The sequence below is a fragment of the Lactuca saligna genome, chromosome 6 (genome assembly GCF_052625555.1).
Source record: "Lactuca saligna cultivar CGN05327 chromosome 6, ASM5262555v1, whole genome shotgun sequence".
Taxonomy (NCBI): Eukaryota; Viridiplantae; Streptophyta; class Magnoliopsida; order Asterales; family Asteraceae; genus Lactuca; species Lactuca saligna.
Genome location: NC_136422.1, coordinates 152428320 through 152442748, shown reverse-complemented (window position 1 = coordinate 152442748; position 14429 = coordinate 152428320). Strand labels below are relative to the sequence as shown.

Sequence of the window (14429 nt, the reverse complement as noted above, 5' to 3'; positions counted from 1 at the left end):
ACGTATTTGCCGTTGGCCGAGTTTTCTTACAACAACAGCCATCATTCGAGCATCGGTATGCCACCCTTTGAGCTGTTGTATGGGAGGAAGTGTCGGACCCCCATTTGTTGGGGAGAATTCGGACAGCGCGTTATGGGCAACATGGAGATAGTGCTTCAGACGACAGAGCAGATCCAGCAGGTCAAACAGAGGTTACTGACTGCTCAGAGTCGACAGAAGAGGTATGCGGACAAACGCCGGTCCGAACTTGAGTTCCAGGTCCGTGATTTTGTGCTCCTGAAGGTCTCTCGTTGGAAGTGAGTGATCCGATTCAGGAAGAGGGGCAAGTTGGGGCCCCAATATATCGGACCATTTCGGGTAGTCGCGAGGGTAGGCAGGGTAGCCTATCGCTTGGATTTGCCAGCAGAGTTGGGGCAGATTCACGACACTTTCCATGTGTCGCAATTGCGGAAGTGTATAGCCGATGAGTCGGCAGTGGTTCCATTAGATGATATTCAGGTGGATACGAGCCTGAATTATGCTGAGAGACCAGTGGCCATCAGAGATCGGAAAATCAAAGTTCTGAGGAACAAGGAGGTACTTTTGGTCTTGGTTCAGTGGCAGCATTGGAAGGGGTCCGAGATGACATGGAAACCGGAGCGTGAGATGCGAGAGCAGCATCCAGAGTTATTTGCAGAGTGAGACTTCGAGGGCGAAGTCTAGTTCTAGTGGGGGAGAATTGTAACAACCCGAAATTTCCAGGTATTTATTTTGGCTTATTTTTAGGAATTGTGAGTGGACTCGGCGAGTTGGAGCTCAAACTTGCCGAGTAGGATCGCGGTATTGGGCACGGGTTCACGTCCGGACTCGGCGAGTCCAAGAGTGGACTCGGCGAGTCCACGCTGTGTGGTGAAACCCTAATTTCCGGGGTTTGAGACCTATTTAAAGGGCCTTATGGCCGTCATTTGTGCTCACCCAACCCTTATAGAGAAACCCTTGAGTGCTTGAACGTTTTGAGAGAGAAAGGAAGCATTTCTTGACCTTGTGTGTGTTATTTAGCAAAGAAGGAGGAGATTCTAGACAAGAAGAAGCAAAGGAGGTTGCTATACTGTGGATTTGAAGCTTAGATCATCGATCTAGAGGTATGATTTCGGCTCATCTTTTGTTTTGTGAAGTATAATGGGATTTAGGGTTTCTTATGGACATTATTGGGTTGATTTGATGCCAAATAGTTCCCTTCTTGTGTTGAGGCTCTGGATCTGGATCCATAGAGGTCCAGAGAGCCTCACTCATCAAGATTTATGTATAGCAATGGAGTTTATGACCGTGAGTTGTAGTATTTGAGACAAAAGCATCATATATGGTCATATAGATATTGTATGTGCATCAAGATAGTGACTTTACGTGCTAAATAAGCTTGGAAGGACTTGATATATGGGTTAATAGACTGGATCTGACCTTATGAGCAAGTTTGAGTCATTGCATGGCACGGACTCGCCGAGTCCGAAGAACAGACTCGGCGAGTAGTATGAATATTGCCCCGACCACACAACGTGTGGTCTTGCCGAGTTGGGGAGGGTTGACTCAGTGAGTCAGGGGGAGTTATAGTGGACAGGTGGACTGAATCAAGCTGGACTCGCCGAGTTGTTCTTGAGACTCAGCGAGTTGAGTCGTGGTGGCCCCACAACTCATGCCAGGTGGAACTCGTCGAGTTAGGATAATACTCGATGTGTCAAGGGAGGATTCCAGGGAAATCAGTGTATACGCTCAGACTCGCCGAGTCGCTATAGTGCACTCGCCGAGTCCGGTCAAAGTTGACCGTTGACCGTTGACCACCGTTGACCTAAGTTGACTTGTTAAAGAGTAGTCAACCTTAGTTGGGAAAGTGTTAATTAGAGATGTATTGTGCTATAGGAGGACTATAGCTCGGGAGATCGAGCACTAGTGATTTCAGGATTTACGACTTACCGAGACACGTGAGGTGAGTCTTCTCACTATACTTTACATTGAGTAGGTAACCAGAGTTATGTGACAGAGTATTTGTATGCTATGTATGTTATGTGTTGTACTGCATTACTTCTATGTGATTTATGTTGTGCATGTTTACAGAGTTAGAACCGTAAGGTTTACAGAGTTAGAACCGTAAGGTTCACAGAGTTAGAACCTGAGGGTTCACAGAGTTGGGTGCACGAACCCATAGAGTTATAGCCTCGAGTGGCTAATATGCGTTATATGTGGTATTTTGGGGAACTCACTAAGCTTTGTGCTTACAGTGTTTGATGTTGTTTGTTTCAGGTACTAGTGACGATCGCGGGAAGGCGCCGGCTTGATCAGTACACACGCATGGGAGTTATGATTTTGAGATCTTGGGATTTTCTATTTACTTGAATTGGATAATTAAATATGGTTGTTTTCTGAACATTAAATGAATTATGTTTTATAAAAATTTGAAAATTTTGTTTTGAAATTTACGGGGTTACAATTCTAATGATGCTGGGAGTATAATTAATCGTATATGTTGAAGATATGTTGATATTCAAGCAGAATTGAGTGTTGGATTGAAAGAACAAAAAACAAATGAATTTCAATTATTATCTAATTCTCTAAACTTACGTATTTGTGATTGAATACTATTATATCATATTTACAAGTTTGTCATCGTGTCTTTATGTTTAGAGGCTAGGTAAATGAGTAGCTAAGAATGATTCCCTCATTTTCAACCTTTTTTATTTTCTCAATTGAATCCATATATATATATTAAAACAAAATTCCCTATGAATGATAATATTATGATTTTAGACTTTCGTCATAATTTTAGAAAAAACATTCCCTATGAATAATATAATATTATGATTTTAGACCTTAGTCACAAAAGTCTCTTATTTTAAACTTTACCCACAAATTACAGTTTTATATTTTATATTTTGACCGCAAAAGTTTGTGATTTTAGACAATGTCCACAAATGACTTTGGCAACAAAACTTTATTATCTCGGCCACAAAACCTTTTTATGTTGTCAAATTTGGTCACTAAATTTTTATATGTTCGCACTTCCCACCCGTTACATTGTCGAACGCCATTTTCCACCAGCATACATTGTAAATGTTAGTTTTATCCCCTCAAATTTGAACACCGGCATTTTCCACCATTTAATTTTTTAGTATATTAACATGTTTGGTCCTTATATACAAAATAACGGTCCCTAAAAGTTACAGAATAGGTCCCTACAAAATAATATTTACAGAAATTTTAAAAAATTACATAAATAACCATTCCTGATAACAATTCTAAAAAAGTGATTTTGGTCCTCTCATAGAAAATAAAATATGAAAATAGTCCCTACATTTACCAAAAATGTCCCTATGTATATTTTTTTCACAGTTTATATGTTTAAAAAAACTTACAAAAATATCTAATACAAAATTTATAGATTATACCCCTCCCATAAAATGGTAGTAATATCACCCTAATTAATTCTAAATGTGAAGTGAGTAATAGAGTTTGACAATTTTACATTGACAAGATGATTGAAAATGTAGCGATGCATATTATTATTAACCATTTAATAATATCAAGTTTAATTATATCTATATTAATTTACAATATCGGTGGATGTTTCATGAAACGACGGTTGCAACCCATCTATTTTCAAGAATGTCATTTTTCACCATCTACTTTTTAAAATTACTTTAAATAACGACATTACATATATATATATATATATATATATATATATATATATATATATATATATATATATATATATATATATATATATATATATATATATATATATAATCACTTTGATCCTTTATTTTTAAAATACTTTGTAAAATGCCAATTTCCACCACTATACTTTTTAGAATGTTATTTTGACATCTAATTTGAACTTTATAAAATGTCAATTTCATTATTTCCATTTAGAATTTTTCTGTTTATTCCAGTAATATACATAATTTGTTTTCCTTAACAACTTTGGTTTCTTATCTTAAAAAAACTAATTTTTATGTGATTATTTTGTATAAATTTGAGGTGGTCAAAATTTTGACGTAAATTTAGAATTTTATTTCGTTAAATTAAAAAGAAAAACTTACTTGCTATTTTTATGTATGTGTCGGTATAAATTTGAGTTGGTCTACGTTTTGACCTAAAATTTTTAATGTTCTTGTGCTTATTTTTATGTATACTTCCTACTAGGGCTGTCAAATCGGACAATCGTGTCGTGTTTTTGTCTGACACGACACGACACGGCAATATTTTGTATAACACGAACACGATACGACACGATGTCGTGTTTTTTTTATTAAAATGAAAATGAACGAATTAAAACACGACAACACGACACGACACAACAAAGATAATATTACATAAATATTATTGTATTTTATTCATATTTAAGAATATATAACACGATAAAAGTAACAAATACCAAAAACCTGACAACCATATGCTTAACCGTGTCAATTTCGTGTCGATTTATGAACACGGACACGACACGACACGGCATCGTGTTTTTTAATCTTGACACGAACACGACACCTCTACTTCCTACGTATGAGTCGGATTTTGTCCCGATTTCGTTTCGTGTATTTCTATCGTATCGTGTCATAAATTGATATCCCTACTTCCTACGTATGAGTCGGATCATATCTAATACGTTTTATTATTATTATTTTTATTATTATTATTATTTTATTTTATTTTAAATATTGTACGTTAACTTAAAAAAAAAAAAAAAACCCACATACTTATTTTTATGTAAGTACACTTATAAATTCCAGTTTCTTTACGTTTTGTGTTTATTTAAATGTACATTTCCTATGTATGGATTTTGTCACATATAATACGTTTTCATTCGACAATAGATATTCGAGTTAGTCAGTGGTGCCGACAATCTATATTTATTTACCAACAAATGCAACCAGTATTGTAAAACTCGCGAGTTAGCCGATTAGTATTGGGCCCTTACCGCGGCGAGTTACAGAATCCGAGTACTTCCACATCGGCCCCTTACTGAAGCGAACAATATTGTAAAACTCGGTAATCTCGGTGATTAATATGTATAATATATTTAATGATTTATACATCTAACACACACATGTGATTATTACTATGTGTATATATATATATACATATCTTAAATTTTCATTAACTATTCACGACGTAGCTTCACTAAAAACTTCTAAAATATAGGGGTAAATCGAGCTAAAATCTCAAAGAATTGCAGAGAAAATTGGAAAGGTGTAAGGAATGGAATGAGGTTGCAACTACTAATTATAGCTGAATTTTGATCATGCACATTGCGCCTTTCAAGATGCGCGTCGTGCGCTTAAGACTACGTCTCCCCAACCATTTTGTGTCATGTGTCAGCTTCTCTGTGGCACGCGTTGCCACCTTCTAGAAGCGTGCACAACACAAAACATAAATTTTGTAAATTTTGTAACTTCTTCATACGAGCTTCGTTTTCGACGTTGTTTATATCCTCACATAGATATCGACAAGATCTAAAATCTTCATTTAGATTATGTCAGATAGTTCTCAATTTATTTTTAAAGTTATATTTTTATAGGCTTAGACTGATTAAGTCTATATAAAAATCATAACTCTCTCATTTGATATCTGTTATCGAACGACTTTATATCGACAGATAGATATTGATGAGATCTTCAATTCTCATTTAGATTGTTCTGAGTAACAATCCACCATTCTTAATTTTGGGTTCTATGCCGTATACTGTTGCGATGAAACTCTAAAAATTATAACTTTCTTATATGAAGTCGGATTTGGAAGTTTTCTATATGCACGTTCTCACTTTTACGATTCCTACAACTTTCGTCTGGTCGTCTATAAAAAATATTTGTTTATCGTCGCTATGAATAATTATTTTATAATTCTTTAATCATCTAGTCCTATCTTACGGACGTTACACCGGATCAGTTCAACGTATTCTATACTTGTTCCAAATAGGTTTGAAAGTATTATTTATTTATTTATTTTTATGTTATAATTTTAGTTGTTCTCAACTTCTAGTATATATATACCCACATATAATCATATAAAAACTTAAAAACAACTAAAATTCGAAGGAAAATATCTTATATTTATAATTGCATCAATTTATACAAAAAAAAAAAAAACAAAATTCCTTATTTTTAACATATATTCACAAATAAAAACATATAATCATACAAAGAATCGAAAATGTACCCACAAAAAATGTATTTCTTCATTGCTAGAAGAAGATATTCTTTGAAGTGGATTTAGTCCAAAATAAGATCCGGAATAGTGAGTTTGAAATGAGGTACGAAACAATGAGTTCGTAAGAAAGATCCGAGACAGTAGTATATATAAAAGACAACATTATCGGGTCGGACATTTTACCCGTTTATCTCTTTTAGAATTTGAGCCAAGAATGAGCATTCTAGACCGAATGACCATTTTTAAAAAACAATTTTAAACTAGTTACTTTTAAAAAAAACCATAAAAAGTTAGATTATTTAATTTATTATTATGATTTTTATAGTTAATATCAATAATATAACTATTTCATAATTAATATAACCGTAAAAAAATAATCAGATTAGTTAATTTCTTAATATTAATAGTATAATTATTTCAAACATATACATAATTTAACCTTGTTCGGTACGAATATTTAAAATAAATAAATAAATAAATAAAAATAAAAAAACTATAATATAGTAATTAGATAACACTAAATAGAATCACACTATTGGGTTAGGCCCAATATCATTTATCGTAAACAAGAAAAGCCCAATCGTTTTCACAATACGTGGTTGATTCCGTCCACTATAAATCGTGATTAATGAAGAATTTAGGGTTCAGTTCGTTATCGCCGTGCTTTGTTTCTCTGCAAGTTTCGAACATTCCTCTTCCGATCTTCAGAAATGGTATGGTCTATCTTGAACATCATTATCTAGCAAGTAAATCGTTTATTTTGATTTCACTGTTTCAGAACATCATAGCATAGTTATTTTTGTTGTTCATCAATCGAATCAGAGCATGCCTATTAGTGTTTCGTGTTTTTCTCTTAGATTTGCACGTACTCCATCTAATCCCAAACATTCTTCTATAAAATCCACACGCTTTCATACAAATTAATGAATTATAATTAAGTATTCGATGTTCCATTTCTTTGTATGCTCAAGGATCAATTCCGCTGTTCGGATGATGCAATTCTTTCTAAAGATTTGCAATCTTACCTTGAGTTTGTTAGCATATGTGGTTGATTTAGCAATTCTAAGTTCTAAGTTCTAACTACTCAAAGCGGCATGGAATGCATAACACGTCCAAAGTTGGGATTTTTTTACAATGCTATTCTCAGAAGCTTATAAAATTGTTCAAATTTTGATTGCAAGAAACCATTTTAAACATCATAAGACATTTTTGATATTAGGATCAGTCATCATCTGATGAGTATTATAGCTTCGGAGATAAAAATTCAAGTATTAAATACATTGGTAATGAAGGGAGTGCTTATTAAAAGTAATGACCTCCTTAGCATATGTTCTTTATTGTTAAAAATTTTCAAATACATTACTTTATAACATCAGTAATTAACTTAAATTTATAAACTAAATACTAGTTTTATAATCATCATTCATTTTAATTTGCAGACAAAGAGGACAAAGAAGGCCGGCATTGTCGGAAAGTATGGTAAGTATCATGTTATTGCCACAAAGTTCCTTATATGATCGAAATTGTCAATAAAAATCTTTTTTTGATGTTAAACTACAAAAAAAGAAAATATTTTACTTAAATATTGTTTTTTATTTTCTTTTTTCAGGTACCCGATATGGTGCCAGTCTGCGAAAACAGATCAAGAAAATGGAGGTCAGCCAGCACAGCAAGTATTTCTGTGAGTTTTGTGGGAAGGTAAACAGTCATCTACTTTGGAATTTTTGATTAATGAATTTGTATTTTTTCCAAAATGTTAGTTGTTTATGTGAAAATAATTTGTATTTGTTTTGAAATGTTGGAAACAGTATGCTGTGAAGAGAAAGGCAGTTGGAATCTGGGGTTGCAAGGATTGTGGGAAAGTGAAAGCAGGGGGTGCATACACATTGAAGTAATAATTTTTATGTTTTTTTTATGTTTTTATATTTTAATGTTTTTAATTTACTGATAATTTTGTTTTTTTGTTTATGAATGATAATAGTACTGCGAGTGCTGTTACAGTTAGGAGCACAATTCGAAGGCTGAGGGAGCAAACAGAGAGTTAAGTAGAAGGTTTTCATTAATGTTGAGGTCTTTGATTTACTCTTATTGTATTAGATCCTGAGAGTTTTGTTGAGTTTTTCATGACTTGTATTTTGTTTCAAGTATTTTGGTTTTATAATGCAAGACATTTAGTTTTGGATTGTGGATTTTGCATTTCATTATAGATTTTTTTTTTTTTTTTTTTTTAAAATTATTATTCGTAGCCTTTAGATCTGGATCTTTAGAGTGTTTGGCTTGGGGATTCTGGTGTAGTCGAATGTTTGGTTTTCAGTTAGATGGAGTGAGCTTTAGTTGAAATCATGTTAGACTCAGATTTTTAATATATGTCTGGATTCCAGCATTTTTTTGGTGATAAGTGGGAGCTATTTAGCTGCATTAGTTTTTTTTCTTCTTTTAACACTACAGCATCTGTTTTTATAAGTAAAGTAATTTATTATGTGTAAAATAGAAAAAGAGAATTACAAAAATAGTCAATTTCCTTTGTTTTTTTTTAATTTTTTTTAAATTTCTCAAATAAAAACATGTTCTTTTTTGCAAATGGCAAATATCATTAAGAGTACGCTACAGGAGAAGGAGAAGGAAAAGAGAAAACTAAACAAAAATCAAGAACTCAAAGATATTTGGTTGTTGTTTGTATTTAGAAATTCCATAACACTTCAAAACCTCATAATATGTATCCCACACTATTTAAAAATCCAATAACGAACGCCCTGTGCATGCTTACAGTAAAGAAAGAGATATTCCACCGATTTGATATCATTGTTACAAAGGGAGCACATCTTATTTGGAATATACCCATGGTGTTCATTCTTGGATTTTTAAATAGTGTGGAATACATATAATGAAGTTTTGAAGTGTTATGGAATTTCTTAATACAAGCAACAACTACCAAATATCTTTAAGTTACTGGTTTTTGTTTTGTTTTCTCTTCTCCTTGTACTCTATTATCGAGAGGAATGCAAATACCAAATAAGATGTATTCCCGTTGTAACAACGGAATTCTGCCTGTAAAGGTTCATCATACGAAACACCTTCAATTTTGACCAACAAATCTTCCGACCTTTAAAGTGTATCAATTTCAAATGTATAAGTCGCCTCATACCATCACGTTATAAATACCATCCATTGTCATATTAAATTGAAAAACATAAGGTGAAGAAGCCCTGCTAATGTTCAGCTTACATATGTCCCTATATAGTTGAAGTAGTTCATGCAATTCCATCGAGTTTGAGGGTTCCTGTTTCCAACACCATAAGAAGCCATTCACAGACACACAATCTACAAGTGAACTACATTTAACCGATTCCATCATATAGAGATGAGAGATTTTTTCTTGAAATGGGATTGTTACACACCAAATATATTTCCAAAACATAATTTGAACATCGAATCTTGGGGTATGAGTGTGAATAACCTATGAGAATCGATTACAAGTTCCCCCAAAGCATTAATTGCTTTATGAATATTAAGCCACACCTTGTTGGAGGTTTTTCTCGCAATATAGTGTACTGGTTTCATACTGAAATTATATATGCTTTTAATGACGGTTTTCCAAAGGTTTCCTTTCTTGTTCAGCAATTGCCTCCACCACTTGATCAAACGTATCAGGTTTTGTGTTTTAAAGTAGAGAACCCTAGACCACCATTTGAAATAGGAGTTGTGATCTTTGACCAATCGATCTAGTGAATTTTATGTTTTAGTTCATCTCCCATCTGAAATAGGAGTTGTGATCTTTGACCAATCGATCTAGTGGATTTTATGTTTTAGTTCTCTCTCTCTCTCTCTCTCTCTCTCTCTCTCTCTCTCTCTCTCTCTCTCCCCCCTCCACCCAAAAAAAAAAAAAAAGTTTATTCTAATCTTTTCCGGTGTATCAATGATGCATTGTGGTGCTCCGAATAACATGAAATGGGCAGGTTGTTTAAAACTGATTTGATAGTGATAGGACCACCAAATGAAAGTGGCTTAGCCTTCCAATCAAAGAGTTTAGATATGAACTTATCGATGATAAGTTTTCGGTGTTTTTCAGTCTCATATTTGCTCCGACTGGTACTCCCAAGTAGGTGAATGGGAAAGACCCTTCCACACGCCCCAACACTTCGGTCATTTCATTCTATTCCATATATGAGGTACCAATACCGAATTAACAAGACTTTTGAAAGTTAACTTTTAAACTTGATGAGATGTAAAAACATGTGACAATTCCCGAGAGATTTCTAATGCTTGCGATATCCCATTTACCTGCAAAGATCGCCTTATCCGCGTAGAATAAATGGGATATATGAGGGCTATTCATTGAAAGTTTTACCCACAGATCAAAGATTTTTTCCAAACACTTTTGATAGCAATATTTAGTCCTTCCATCGCAATGATGAAAAGGAACAGGGGGTTTCGATCTCCCTGTCGGACCCCTTGAAGTGGAGAATTCTACTTTAACCCCAAATCTTAAATTCCTGTCTTTCTAAAATAATTTGGAACACCTAAGTACGTTAATATTTGACCTAAAATTATAAAGTTTAAATGGACGCCACTTAAGGCCCAATAGTGTAAAGGATCCACTCTTCTCAACTAATTGCAACATTAATGTCATATCTACTTTTCACTGCTCTGTTCTTTTACATATTATTTCCTCTCATCCCATTAGAATTTTTCTTATCTATACCAAATTATTCATTTTTTTTTTCTAAAAACAAACATATACTAATTTAAAAAAAAAAAATAAAATTTAAAATAAAAATAAAATTTTATTATAAAACTACTACAACAAAACATAAATCAAATCCTAGAACAATAATAAATAAAATGACAAGGACTATTTTCCATTATTAATTTCCTAATTTTTGGATTAGCTTCGTTGAAAATGTTTAATGGAATTATAAAGAAAAACTATGAAACTGAAGAAAGATGGAACGAAATTAAAAATATAATTGTTTTAGAAGGTGGAGGTAGTTATTTATATTGGTCAAAATATGAGAAAAAATAAAAGTATTCTTATTGATTGGTCAATATAGAAAGGGAAAACATATGCAAGAGTGACATAAGATGTTCGGGTTAACCAACCTGCTAGATATCAATTTTGCGTTACCATGCACTCGTCTGATCCGTTTACATATCACTGGCTGTCTACACACCACCTAAGCATTCCCTAAATTAATACAATTTTTGTCATTTGATTTATATTTTTTCTACCGTTATTTGAACTCTACAAACTTTAATTAAGTGCTACAAATTGATTGTAGCTACTAACTTTAATTAAGGGCTACAAATTGATTGTATGCCTACAGTTTCTACAATTCCTATCATGTATTCAAAAAAGTGAATGGACATTCAACTACTGTATGCCATCTTTGACATTTAAATATGATTGGGTTTAATTTCAACTTTACAATGCAAGTCATTCAATCCTTTTAATTGAAATACACAAAGTTCAATGTACTCCAACATTAGGTTCATATATTGAACTCCAATATCTTTATACGTCAATTTGGCATTCCATAATCCATATTATGATCGAGCGTAATTTATTGATGAATTGGCCATTGGGCTTTCAATTCTAAATTATTGTAGTCAACTTGAAATTTCATTATGGTTGATTGTAAGTTATTGTATGGCAACTTAACCTTCACCTATTCATCAAACCTTTCATCGAACATGCATTGTGTTGTGGATACTTTAGACTTTAGAGAATCAACAATCTTTGTAAATTCTAGGGTTCTTGATTGTTAACTTTTTATTTCCATAATTCATAGATATCCAATGGATCCATTTCGACCAAAACTCATGTGTCGGGCTTATGAACATGCTAACATGCAGTTGTAGGACTCTCAGACCCACCATCAATGGTCACGATCGGATCAATTATCAGCTTTTGCAGATGGATGTAAACAAGTTGCATCACAATTACTAAACTTGAAATAATATATTTACATTTACTTCGTTAACAAAAAAGCACTTAGTGCCTTCTTTTTTTTTTTTTTTTTTTTTTTTTTTTTTTTTTTTTTAATAATCCTAATACTATTACAGTCATCTACAATCATCTCTATTTGCTCTTTAATCAAAAAGGTCAAACTCCGGCCACCATCACACGCTCCAATCCAACAAAAATTCAGACAATGAGCAGTGACAGATCATCAATATCACTCCGGTGGTCTGATCGACTCTGAACGGCCTTAACCGCCGCCACCCTTCCTGCATTCGCCGCCCTGTTAGCCGCCGCCACCGCCCTATTCACCTTCTCCTCCGCCACGCCTCCAGCAACCGCTTTCTCCGCCATACGTCTTGCTTCCTTTAAAAAAAAAAGATGAATTAATCAGCGATTTGATGTTCGCAATCTGGGAAAAAAGGGGATTTTACGGAAATTGACGTACCTCGACTGATTTGACAACTTTGGTTTGAGAAACCAACGGCGGAGAAACGTTGAGAACGCCGTCGTCCCAGTGACCGGATTGGGTGTCGCCGTTTCTGAAACTATACATACCAAACCCTTGTCTTCTTCCTTCATGCCAAGCACCTTCATATCGATGTCCATTTGCGAAATGATACACACCAAAACCGTGCATCATGTCTGCGAAATACTCGCCGGAATACATATCGCCGTTTCTGTACACCACCACATAAACTCAAATCAGATTTCCGTTTGTTAATTTGTATGCATTAAGAAGAAACGAAGAAGATGAAGTTTACCTGAAATGGTAGTGACCAAGTCCATGTTTTAAGCCTCCTTTGAATTCCCCAAAATACTTGCTTCCGTCGTCGCAAGTATGAACCCCACGTCCGTGGCACTGCCCCTTTATCCATTCTCCGGCGTACATATCTCCGGTGAAAAATCTGTAAACTCCATATCCATGTCTCAATCCTTGTCTGTACTGGCCTCTATACCTGCTGCCTTTGGCCCACGTTTCAACGCCATAGCCATCGTACTTTTGATCCACCCAATCGCCTTCGTATCTTCCGTTCATGTTATAGTAATACACTCCACTTCCTGAACACTTTCCTTTATAAAACTCACCTTCGTAAACATCTCCATTGCTGTAAACCTTCACCACGAACCCGGAGATTGTGCTGGATTCAAATTGGTTCTTTGACCCGATTGACCAAACAACTGGTGGTGTTTTTGATGCATTACCGATGTTTAAAAGGTTAAAAATTGGGAGATTTCTGGCGATAAATAATCGGATCGAAGGATGATTAAGAAGAGATAAAAAAAGAATACAAAGGGTAAGAATTAAGAAGAGTATGTAAAGATACATAGATTCATGATGGTTAAAGGAGAAGAAGTAAACGGAAGGTAAACAGAGAAGGATTAAAACCCTTGAAGGGGCTTTAATCCAAAAGACCTTCACATGACTTAGCTTCAACACTTTTAAAACAACTGATTTCGTGGCTAAAAGAGCTTCTGAAGATGAACAACAGACTAAGGACTTCTGATGAGTTTTCCGGTGGTGGTTTTGCTGTTGAGTATTCATGAGCTGAGATCGTGTATGACGATTTGAGAACAGAAGTTGTTTTGTTGGTGATGATTCTTGTTTGAAATTGGGTTGTTGTTCATTGATATCAGCTGGGATTTGGATTTTGAAATTGGATTTTTGATAAAAAGTTTCTTCTCCGATCTGAAAGCCTGATTTCTTCTGACGCATTTACCGGTAAACTAGAGTAACAGTCGGATGAGTTTCAGACTTCAGTTCAAAACTTTAATCATAAAAAGTAAAAACCCTAAAAGGAAATCTTGATCTGTGTGTATGTTTGAAGAACGTCGAGTAATTCGATTGATCTGTGTGTGTTGATGGTTTTGAGGATGGTTTTGTTTGGAGACGAAAAGAGGGAAAAACAAGAAGCATAAAAACGATCAGTCTATTTATAGATATACACATAGTGGGGTTTTTAAGTAATTACGTAAAACTTGACGGAGTCTAAGTTTGTAATTTTCGACTTTGGGAACAAGTCTACTGAATTTTCTGTTAGACGCCCTTATTTTTATGATATTTACTAAACACCCCTTCTCTATGATGATTTAGGTTGTCAAGAATCAATATTGCAAGATCATGGTCGTAGATATTTTCGTTTTGGTTTTATGTTATACTATAAGATCTTGATTATAAAATAGAATGTGATAAGAAGTTTCTATCAAAATGAAATAGTTTTTAAATTTGTTTAAAATATTTTGTTTTATGTAGACCGTAATAACTATTATAGCTTGATGTTAACTTTAACTT

General features: G+C 34.0%; 2 protein-coding genes across 2 annotated transcripts; one reads left to right on the top strand and one right to left on the bottom strand.

Moving 5' to 3' along the window:
• The first annotated feature begins 6800 nt into the window (after positions 1-6800).
• On the top strand, positions 6801-8360 carry LOC145002251 (large ribosomal subunit protein eL43). The gene is made up of 5 exons (XM_078961555.1): positions 6801-6890; positions 7617-7656; positions 7787-7875; positions 7986-8068; positions 8159-8360. The coding sequence occupies exons 1-5, from the start codon at positions 6888-6890 to the stop codon at positions 8220-8222; spliced, it is 279 nt and encodes a 92-aa protein (XP_078817681.1). The 5' UTR covers positions 6801-6887; the 3' UTR covers positions 8223-8360.
• Positions 8361-12098: 3738 nt separating this feature from the next.
• LOC145001455 (uncharacterized) lies at positions 12099-14056 on the bottom strand. The gene is made up of 3 exons (XM_078960826.1): positions 12901-14056; positions 12585-12816; positions 12099-12502 (listed from the first exon to the last, which is right to left on the bottom strand). The coding sequence occupies exons 1-3, from the start codon at positions 13851-13853 to the stop codon at positions 12323-12325; spliced, it is 1365 nt and encodes a 454-aa protein (XP_078816952.1). The 5' UTR covers positions 13854-14056; the 3' UTR covers positions 12099-12322.
• Between the last annotated feature and the right edge of the window lie 373 nt (positions 14057-14429).

Excerpts from the sequence above, each read along its gene's own strand:
- LOC145002251 (XM_078961555.1), top strand. Across the intron at positions 7,876-7,985 it reads TCTGTGAGTTTTGTGGGAAG|TATGCTGTGAAGAGAAAGGC; the intron begins GTAAACAGTCAT and ends TGTTGGAAACAG. Across the intron at positions 8,069-8,158 it reads GGGGGTGCATACACATTGAA|TACTGCGAGTGCTGTTACAG; the intron begins GTAATAATTTTT and ends GAATGATAATAG.
- LOC145001455 (XM_078960826.1), bottom strand. The coding sequence starts at position 13,853 with ATGCGTCAGAAGAAATCAGGCTTTCAGATCGGAGAAGAAACTTTTTAT. Across the intron at positions 12,817-12,900 it reads CTTGGTCACTACCATTTCAG|AAACGGCGATATGTATTCCG; the intron begins GTAAACTTCATC and ends GGTGGTGTACAG. Across the intron at positions 12,503-12,584 it reads AAGTTGTCAAATCAGTCGAG|GAAGCAAGACGTATGGCGGA; the intron begins GTACGTCAATTT and ends TTTTTTTTAAAG.